General features: G+C 34.2%; 1 protein-coding gene across 3 annotated transcripts in view; it reads right to left on the reverse strand.

The window, feature by feature from the left end:
- LOC106713953 (amyloid-beta-like protein) overlaps positions 1-2,125 on the reverse strand; it is an 88,193-nt gene extending 86,068 nt beyond the window's left edge. For all 3 annotated transcript variants that reach the window (XM_045680878.1, XM_045680879.1, XM_045680877.1), the window contains exon 1: positions 1,991-2,125. In XM_045680878.1, coding sequence (XP_045536834.1) covers positions 1,991-2,056 — 66 coding nt within the window. In that variant the 5' untranslated portion in view covers positions 2,057-2,125. The remainder of the gene's footprint in view (positions 1-1,990) is intronic.
- Between the last annotated feature and the right edge of the window lie 9,575 nt (positions 2,126-11,700).

An 11,700-nucleotide genomic window follows, 5' to 3' on the forward strand; every position in this document is an offset into this window, starting at 1 on the left:
AGGCCTTTTATAAATACTGCAATCGAGCTCTTACAGTTTAAATTAAATTTTAAATTTGCTTTTTCTCATAAGACTAAACGTAAGGCAAAACCAAAAATATTTTCATTGTTTTTTTGCTTTATAAACTAGGATTTCGCTGACAATATCGCTTTGAAAACGGATATATGACAAAAGGGGACGGCCATATATTTCGGAACAACAGACAAGCTAGAATAAAAAAATCCTGTAAAAGAAAAGCTGAATAGCAAACTTATTTCCACGAGCTTTGAGTGTATCTGGGTATACTGTAAGTACAAAAATCTAGAGCTTTAAAAATCAAACTAAGCTTATAGCCAGTGCCGTCTTTAAGGCAGGGCCCGCAGGGCCCTGGCCCGAGGCCCCGAGGTAGGCAGGGGCCCCACAATTCTGAAAATTTTCGATATACAACAACAAATTTTATAACATAATAAGAAAAATATCAAATCACACACTTGGTAAAATAGAAACAAGATTTAGAAAATTTATTAATTATTTATTTATTGAACTCTCATATGTGGGGTGTTAAGAGACGGGGTTACGATTTAGCCTATTGCGTTATTGTAAACTGAAAAATGATAAAGTTAAAATTTAAGGATTTTCCATCCCTTACATAGGCCCCAGCCAGTACCTTGGCCCATAGCCTCGTTGATCCTAAAGACGGCACTGCTTATAGCAAATCAAATTCTTTTAGTTATTTCTTTTTAACGAAATTAACAAATATGTAGTATTATTTTTAAGAAATTTATTAACTAAAAATTAAATTTTTGTGAAAAATAAATTTGAATCATGTTTTATGTGTGCTTTTTTAAATTAACATAAAGTATGTACTTTAACTCAGTCCGTCGGCAAGATGTTTAAAATTTTCAAATTCTATTTTAAAACTTTTCAAATTGAATCACAAAGCAAATAAAAATACTTTTCATTCAAATTAATGAATATGCATGCTTATATTTATATGCAGGAATTTTCTATGCAATGCAGATGATACAAAAACCTACATATTACGTCATACCTGCAACATATTGTATATAAAGATTATATGACTTTTATTTAAAAAAAAAGGATTTTGCTTTTCAATACGTTGTGAAATCTCAGGTCTTGTTTTCTATAAGACACATTTTTGCCATTTAAATAATCATATTTGTTAAACAATGGAATAAAGTTATACGAAAATAAATACTTTTTCATGTTTTAATTTAATGTTTCATAAATTGGATTGCAAATTAATCGCATTAAAATACCGTCCTCCAATCGATAGCCAACCCTTAGCGAAGCAACTTCGTGAACTAAATCATTTTTAATTTAGATACGGTCCCGAACGAAAAGGTTCTCTCGTGATCCCCACATTTACATATTATAAGCGATAATATTATTCATAACAAGTAATTCTGGAAGCTTCCAGAATCATTCCCAACATATACGTAGAATTTTCTTCGTTTATGCCATAATTTTTAAACAAAAAGTAGACAATACAGCATCGGGTGACACGAGAATGCCGACGGGAAATAAAAATGTACATACAAAAACAACAATTACATAAATATGAATGTGTATATAGTTGTTTTCAAGTAAAGCAACCCATTTTATAACCCTGTGATAATATATTTCAACCTCATGCACAGTAAATAAATAATTAAACGTACAAACCACTCGACGCTTGTGTCAAAAACATGTGGCAGAGTATGCGTACGCTTACTTTGCCGTCGCATTTTAATTGAAAGGAAACGAGTATTACGCAATCTTTACAGAAGTGCTTACGTTGAAAAAAAAACCGGAACGGTCGAGGTGTTCGCATCTAAAAACTTTTATGGTATCCGGTGCTGTTTTCAGCCGGCCACGCTATTTAACGCGAACCGTGAAAACATTACCGAACGTTTAATCGATTTTCGACTTAGTGGAGCTCACACGACGGCACATCGCCACAGATCGGCTTCGGGATGCTACAATCAACCTGCTAAAAGAAGAATCTTACCTGGCTCGCATGCAGCACGTCCAAAAATATGGTAAAAACACTTATAAAAAGCACGGCGCGCGACATAGTTGCGGCCGCGGCGTTGTCTTCCTCGAACTGACTGGTCTCTAGTGACGTTTGCTCAGGACGCGAGAAACCTGCGTACTGGTCGTTCGGTACGACACCGTACGCGTACCTAGCGGAGTATATATCGACCCTCCCGGGAGCGAGAGGGACGGAGGACGGAGGGCGCAGGTTAGAGAGAGAGGGACGAGGGAGGATAGCGCACGCGCGGTGCGGTAAAACGCAACACAGGCGAGGACTCCCTCCGCAGCTGAGCGAATCACGATCGCCACCGCCTTCTCGTCTGGATTTCCCGGTGATGAGGCATCGCATTTTAGATAACGACCAAAGCTAATATGTTTCTTAATTACTTTATTGTTTCATATGCCGATCTTCCCTTTCAATATTCTGTACTCGTAAGTTAAAAGGTTCGACTCGGCAAAATCAATAAAGTGAAGGCAACGAAGCGAACACTTCTTTTAATTAATACGAATCAATATACAATGAAGCCTTTAGTAAATGCTACTAAATAATAAAGTGATTAGCTTCTACAAGTCTTTAGTGTTAAAGACGAGAAGGTATAGATAATTGTCTGAACAAACTGTATATACCCAACGATTCGTATTAGTACAATTTGCAGAGTTTTATTGCTAATTTTCATTCAGCGTAGATTTATGTAAGTGGATATCCTAAGCGGGTTGTCGGTCGTTGTTACAAATATATGGCGACATTCGTTTCATATTTTCCGGAGTGTCGTATGGGTACAATTATAAGGACTTGTTGTGATTTTTATAAGGACACTAGCTGTCGTCCACACGGTATTAAAAAAAACTTAACTAATAATGTTCTACATAGCCTATGTTCTATTTGTCTGGCAAATTTCTGAGAGTTCTGTTTAGCGGTTCTGGAGATACCTTCTAACAAAACATTCATCCATCCGTACATCTAAACATCTGCATTTATAACATTAGTAAGATTATTTTTACCGTTACAGATCATTTTTATAGGACTCTGCTCTATCTTTTTCGATTTGTCTGTTAATATACAAGCTGACGGAAATAATAACTTTGTTAATTATCGCACTTCGAATACCCAGATACTTAATTAATTTGCACGTTCAATAAGCTAAGCAGAGGTCGCTCTTTTATGTAATATTGAAAGGGATAACCTTTGTTACTGCCGTATCCTTCTCATACATTATTACATACACATTGTCAAAATTAAGCTGATATATTGATTGTAAAGTTACTACATCTTACTGACCATTATTAACATAGAACGCTTTGATAATGTTTACACGACTGATCAGATATAAATTCTTTAATATGTTACGTGCCTAATTTAAGAAATTAATTAAATGAACATTAGATCAGTTCTCAATATCTAATAATGTTATAAGACAGTATATTTGTAATTAATATTAGGCACGCTACACACTTTGAGTTTTAATTAACAGTTATGGTAAATCTCTGAGTGTGTAGGCAGAACTTTAACTGTACAGTTCAAATGACAACATGCTCAGTTTTAACTGAGTAGTTTGGCTGTTGCGCTAAAACTGAACGTCTGTAGCAGGCTTTAAGTAATACATAGGCGCGCACATTACTTTATCTTAAGTCATCTGATGACATGACACTGTTATACTTACAATGTCACTAGAAATTAATTAGGTATATCTTAAAAATACTCATTTTTATATAAAAAGTTATCAGAACAGTCAATGTGAAAAATACACAAGTAAGAATGTAAAGCGCGTCAAAATTCGTTTAAATCCACACCTTAGCGAAAAACGTATTCCATTATTGATTCGGTCGTATAAAATTAACAAGTCAAACCGTTTATCGGTCGAAGCTATTGTCCGGATTGTGGTGTCCGGTATTGATTTAACCATATATCCGGACTATAGGTAACTATACTATATGAGCAGTTATATTTAAATTTAAAAGCTAAGAATAATTGTTACTTATTCTGTTACACAATGATAGTTTCACCATAGGTTATTCACTGCAGAAACATCATTTCAATGTGGTCTAACATACAAACTAGCTTACGTAACTCTCCTATTTATTATACGAATAGCTTTCAAGCTATGGATATGAGCCAAACAATACATTTTATTGTTGTTTCTACGACTCACTTTGTTAGCTATTTGCAACACAGAACTGTGTTAATGTTTTATATTATCTTACTTATCTTACTAATATTATAAATGCTAACGTTTAGATGGATATATATATATGGATGGATGTTTGAAGGTATCTGCGAAAGGTTCATAAATCTTAATGAAATTTGGCACACATTGGCTTCTCATAAAGTTTTTTTTTTTAATTCCGCGCGGACGTTGTCGCCTGCGACAGCTACTATTAAATAAATGCACAATTTTTTGTATCTCTAACATTATACGAAATGTACTTAATGTTGGTAATTAAAAAAAGAAAAATGTACATGTAAATATAATAGGTCTATACGAAAATAACTATTTACTTTTAATTTACATTATAGCGGATTTAAAATATATTAATTTCTTCATAAATAATAGATTACTCTTAATTACTACTAATATTACTAAACAATCCATCAGCCATCCAGCCATTACTACATAATAAAACATTTGATTCCTTCTTTCCACATATTAAATGTGCGAAATTATTTTTTTTAGTTATATATTATTTTTTATTTATAAATTCTATGAAAACGACAAAAATGATATTTTCAGCTCGATGTAATCGTGTACATTGTTAACATGAGTAATCTGATTTTCAATTTCCTTCGCTATCACAGCCATTGTCGGATTCCGCTTCAACGACATGTGCAGAGTATTACTCTTTGATAGAGGCCTTTTGTACTACAAATAATAAACTGTTTCAATATTATAATTATAATACTATTATACAACCAGTGGTTATTAAATTAATTACCTATCCTTGTTTATCTGACCGTAGAGTTAAACACAACAATGAAAAAGTGATGGAAAATGGACTTCAGATGTTTTCTGCCTACAATTTTGTAGCTTAAGTAATTTAGTGTTCAAGACGTGATTTTTATTTAAGTTATTCTGAATTCATTAACAAAAAAATATATAGTAATGATTTATGACCACATGTAGTTATGTTTTACTTTGGATTTCCACTGCTGAAACACTTGTATAAACTAAAGTGATCTAAAAATAATTATAAACGAATTATTCGCTATTGTATTATTAAACTTAAATATTTATTTATTAATTTATGTATAAAATAAATAAATAATTTATTAATATAATATAATTTTAATTAATTCCTCCCAAGTAGGGTTGGCGACAAGCAGGCGACCGGCCGTAAAAACTAAGCCAAAACACTATGGTTTATAAAATCTTGTGCGCCGGCCCCCTCGTGACTGGGATAAGGCCTGACAGATAAATATTCTTATACAATACAAATGTTTTGACAGTAGATTTTCAACCTATGTAGGTTACCATGAAAAAACGATGCGGTTCTCTATATTTTATTATATAGCGGAGCACGTCGTCTAGTGAGCGAGCCAAGCGATTGAATCTGCAGTTAGAATGGTCTCTAGAATGTTCGAGATATTTGCATACGAGATGACGTCACTGGCCAGACGGTCCGGTATTTAGCCGTGCCGTATTATAAAGAGCTTTGTGCGACCAAACTGATGCACTTGAGCACTCACGATCGATTCCTGTCCCCGGACATGCTCTCGTCGTGCCGTCGAAACTAGGACGACAGAAATATTACATAAACGCTCTGCGTCAGTTCCGACCAAGTTATATAACGTACACGATACTCGTGTGCATTTGGTACATACCAGATAGCCTGCATCCTTGGAACTATGTAGCTATTTAAACCTGCGTCTAACCTGTAAAAAAATTGCAAACAGTAATTTGAAGAACAATGTTATTATTGTTCTTCTAATTACTCTTCTCTTGAACCAAGTCTTTGAATTCAAGTTATTTATCCCTCTTTACTAACTAACTTGAATTTGCGAAGTAGCATATTATTAGAAGCAAGTATTATATTATCTGTGGTAAAACCAATTCAATCTATCATATATCTTTCGCCATCATCTCACTGTCGTATTCCCATTTCTCTCTATCAGTCACTATATCTGACTTCATTGCTTTCTGCTTCTGTTTTCTAATAGTGTGAAAATGTGCCAAAGAGTCTACCATTAATGGGCATGCAATTTCAACATATACTCGTGAAGGCCCCTTCCCTATTCCGCGATAACCGTCAAGGGAATGTTTCACATAATATTAGATATCAAACAGCGCATCTTACATTGATCCCATGTGCCACGCGACGCCGCGAGGCACCCACACTGCCGACTGGGGACTTCCATCCTTCGTACAAACCAAAAGATAAAACCTTATCTTATATTTACTGCATTACAGATTCTTGATTGTTTGTGGATCTTTGTTGATTTATGAATAAGTTTCTTTTAACTTATGTTTAAATTTCATTATTCGTAATAACATTTAAATTCCAATATGAAATTCTTTTGTTAAATTCAATCTATACCAATCCATCTATCTATCTATATATGTGTTGTGGATTAAAACCTACGTAGTATCTTAAGTCAGGCAAAAACAAGAAATATGAATATTAAACTAGAAATATAGACAGATGTCACTGTAAAAATGGCAGTCTAAAGTTACGGAGATAGAAAATATCCCCAACATATTAGTGGCGACCGTGACTAATGACCACGTATAAGTGGAAAAATAAGCCGAAGAAATACGAATAAAAAATGGACCTTCAAAAATTAATTAGAGAAAGGTCTCAGCTCCGACGTATTTTTAATAGACACACGGCGACCGAAGAAAATTTTACAAACGTCGATATCGAATTTTTGGAAGCTAAATTTAAAGCAATTTTAAGTTTAGATCATAAAATTCAAGAAATTTTGTTGCAAGACGTCAACTATGACGAAGAAACAGTAACAAAAGAATTCGATGATTGTCAAGAAATTGAGCAAAAATGGCTGGAAATAAAATTTAATAGACCAGGCCTGAACAAACAAGAATGCACACAAATACAATTTCACTTACCCAAAATGGATATGAGAAAATTTGACGACAATCCAAAGTCCTGGATTCCGTTTTGGACACAGTATGAGAAAATTCATTTAGATGCAAGAATACAGAATGAAGAAAAATTTACATATCTATTAAGTTGCATGGCGGAACATTCGAAGGCGAGAACGTTGGTGGAGAGCTACCCACCTACAAAGAATAATTACGAAAAAGTCATAGACACATTGAAGAAACGATTCGCCAGGGATGAAGTATTAATTGAGATTTATGTTCGCGAAATTTTAGATATTGTACTTTCGAAAAATAATTTAGACATTGTTGACATTTTTGATAAAATTTCTGTAAACTTGCAAATATTAGAATCATTAGGCATAGGTAGGGATAAATATGAGTGCATTCTGTTACCATTAATTGAATCATCGTTACCCGATGATATTTTAGTGCAATGGGCTAAAATTCCAACGCAGAAAGGGTCGAAACTTCAACAATTAATGACATTTTTAGAAAATGAAGTTGAGGCACAGGGCAGGTGTGACCTTGCTAAGTTTTCCTTTGATAACAGCGTTCCAAAACAGGTTATTCCAACGACGTCATGTTTCACGACGAAGCAGGAGAACAATGTCATCAAAGAAAAAGAAGGTAAGGTGATCATTTGTTTTTTCTGCGATAAAGGTCATAACACTCTTGAATGCAACAAGGCAGATAAACTGTCGCTCGACGAAAAGAAGAATGCAATAAAGAAAAAGGGTGGATGTTACATATGTTTAAAGAAAGGACATCTCGCCAAGTATTGTAAAGCATTTATTAGATGTATGTATTGTAGTAAGAGACATTTAGTTATCTTTTGTCCAACGCTCCACGAACAACCGAAGACGTGTAAACATAATGCACCAGAAAAGCATTGCGATAAAAATAAGGAAGTATACAATAATTTATCAAGTAATAACATAACTACCTTGTTACAGACACTAGTAGTCAAAGTATCTACTGATAAACAAGAGAGGAAAGTAAGAATACTTCTAGATTCTGGTTCGCAGAGAACGTACGTAAAAAGGGAGTTGGCAGATGATCTTGGTCTTCAGGCAACAGGTACCGAGAACCTCAGTCATTCGCTATTTAGTGGTGTGAAGAAACCAGCGAAGATACATAGAGTCTTCAAGTTTAAAGTTAGTAGTTTAGATGATAAGTTTCATACTACTATGACAGCGTTGGAACAAGATGTGCTTTGCGGAAGTTTATCCAAAGTGCAAAACCCAAAGCTGATAAATAACTTGAGAAGGCAACAGATCTGGTTAACTGACGCAGAAGAAGATATCAAAGATATTAGTATATTAATTGGATCAGATCAGTTGGGTTTAATCATTAAAGAAAACTTTATACGTTTAGATGAAAATTTGGTAGCAATACCGACAAAACTTGGCTGGACGTTACAAGGGCCCATTCAAGGTGATTTTAGCACATCGGTGAGGGGCATAAGTAGAAACAAGATGGTCTTCCAACATCCAAAGGAGGTTTTCAGCACCAGCTGCTCCCTGGTGGGGAGGGTGGTGAGAGCGACTGATAGGGCCAATAAAAGACACGTTTCGAAGAATATTACGCAGAATATCAGTGGTAAGGAATGGCAATCCTATAGGTATCACAACCAGGTCGGAAAACACGATAATTATTAAATTAACAGATATTGTTGAAGTTCTGACCCTCGCTGTTGTTTTGGTTGCTTTGATACGCTATGTTTATTTGTGTGTTGTTGATTTTTTTGTGATTTATAGCGATATGTTATTTACTTTGATTTTTTTGTGTAATGTTACGGATAATTTTATAATTTTGGTACTATGTATGCCTCCCTCGGGAGTGTGTTGTGGATTAAAACCTACGTAGTATCTTAAGTCAGGCAAAAACAAGAAATATGAATATTAAACTAGAAATATAGACAGATGTCACTGTAAAAATGGCAGTCTAAAGTTACGGAGATAGAAAATATCCCCAACAATATGTAAAAATGAATTGCTGTTCGTTAGTCTCACTAAAACTCGAGAACGGCTGAGCGGATTTATCTTATCTTAGTCTTGAAATGTTGGTGGAGGTCTAGGGAAGGTTTAAAAGGCGAGAAAAAATTAAGTTTTTTTTCCTGCGCGCGGACGGAGTCGCGGGCGACAGCTAGTAATTTTATAGATTTATATCTTTGATGACAAATATTGAAACCAATTGTTTGCAATTATTGCAACCTCTAAAGCATTTAAACAAAAAGATGATTTTATGTTGACTTTATGTATTTTAAAAACAACTACATATTCTTTTTAATTAGAGCAAAACTCTATGACCTGCTAGAGATTCTAGCTAAAAACCTCTTCATGTATTCATAAATACATAATCCACTGATTAATGTGGACATCAAATGTCAACAATGTACCGACTGCAGAAAGGTTTTATGTTCCACTACATTCAACTCGCAGTGAATTATTTTCATTCTTAATCCAACCTAAAATTCTCATTGTCAAATATAAAAACCACAACTTTTGTGTTCATTTCATTGTTATATTTTGACTTTTCCAAGAATATAAAAGTATTTTTAATGCAGACTTTTGGTACATTCACGTAATAGTTATACCATCTGTATTTTGCTTGATTGAAAGAAAATAATATTTTCGTCACAATACGAGATTAATTTCACATTTCCTTTAATCTACAACTGATATAAAATTTAATTATGCTGTTAATTCCTTTAAGTCAAAAACAAATGAACAGTAATTATATATATTTTTTAAAGTTATTCTATTCTAGTTTATGTTGAGTTTCAGGGTTATAATGCCTAGTTTACATTATGCCAGTATAACACGCCAGTAGCGCTGGCCTGGTGCAGTCTGTTTTCGCCGACTGGCGCCAGTTAGTGTCTATATGCCAGTTGTATGCCAGCTCTGATTTTAAGCGCTACTGTCCTACTGTACTGTAATTATGTAAACCAGGTACAGTCAGCTTCATAAATATAGTGGCAGTCAAGATATCCAAATATATAGGAACACCTAAAGTGATCAATTATATAAGTACAGTCAGCTTCATAAATATAGTGGCAGTCAAGATATCCAAATATATAGGAACACCTAAAGTGATCAATTATATAAGTACAACCAAAGTCATCAAATTAATTGAAGCATCCACTCTGCTCAAAAAGATCGAAGCGTTCACATCGTCATATATATGAGGACATTCAAAGTGCCCATAATTATAGTAACAGACAGAGCGTCAATAGTAATAGTCTAAGAGCCCGTGAACCCCAGACCTTCGTTATTTTATAAAAGCTGAAAGTTTGTCAGCGCATGCTCCCAACACAGGTAAGAACGATGGACTATTATGAAGTTTGGGTTACCGTGGCTTTGGCAGGTAAACGGTACTAAAGGTGTGTAAAATACCGATCTAAATTCGTCAAATTATAAAGTGTGATTTTTTGGTATTACCTTCAGAATATTATTAAAAATCACGTTATTGATTGCCAGACACTTAACATCGTGGCAACCCCTTGCCAGACACCCCTAATGTTCATGAAATTATAATTCTACTTATGTTATAGTATAAAAGCTGATTTTTATATATAATACTTAGGTAATAATTAGATGATGTTTCCTCATCAGCCAGACATTTTTGATAGTTCCAACCCCTTGCCAGACAATGATGTAGGGTCGCTGTAGGAGCGAGCGCGAGACAGTATATGTATGGTGGGTGCGAGTGAGATGGCGAGATAGGTCTATCGCGATCCCTCAATAACAGATTATAAAAAAAAAAACCAAATAAATAATACTCAAAAATTTAATTAAAAATATATTAATAACATTACAAGTTATTATAGAGCAAGAGCCCGTGAACCCCAGACCTTTATTATTAGTAGTAGTAAAAGTAGTATCCATTTCAATGGAATTCTCTGCATATATTCTCTCCAATGAATCAGTTATAATTCATGTAAATGAATTATATACTGATGACAGCGGCCATTGTTGATAATATCTTCTTCTATGATGCTACAAATTTCATTGAAAGATTCTTGGTGGTACTCTCGATAATGATGCCAATCACTTTTAACAGATATTTTCGCCAATGAAGATATTTTATTATTAAACTGAATCCTACAGTCAGTGTGATAGTATATTTTCGGACTTGCAATACTTTCCAATCTACTTAACAACTCATTATACTCTTTTTGATTTTCAATGCTAGACATTATACGAGACTGAAATTGGTTTTTATCACCTTCATGGAGTGGAAGCATTTTTGATCTCACTTGTCTCTTTTTTTTATTACAAAATAAACTTTTACTTATACTGATTAAAATGACTAATGACTTATGACTGATGAAAAAATATTTTACCCCAGAACCTAAAAATTCTAAAAAGACTGTTGAAACAGAGCAAGAAAAAGAGCCATCTAAAGACGTAAATATATCAACAGACGATTCAATACCAGGTTCATCGCATTTGTCTGAGTTAACTGTATCACACCCACCTTCAGCTTCTCAATCAACAGAACTTCAACCTTCCCAGGCAGCTGTGGACATTCGCGGACTTGAAGAAGTGAGTGAAAATGCTAATGCAACCACAGAAGTAAATAGTTCGATTCAAGTGATACCAGTGTTGATATAAGTAAAAAAATT

This window comes from Papilio machaon, chromosome 14 (genome assembly GCF_912999745.1).
Source record: "Papilio machaon chromosome 14, ilPapMach1.1, whole genome shotgun sequence".
NCBI lineage: Eukaryota > Metazoa > Arthropoda > Insecta > Lepidoptera > Papilionidae > Papilio > Papilio machaon.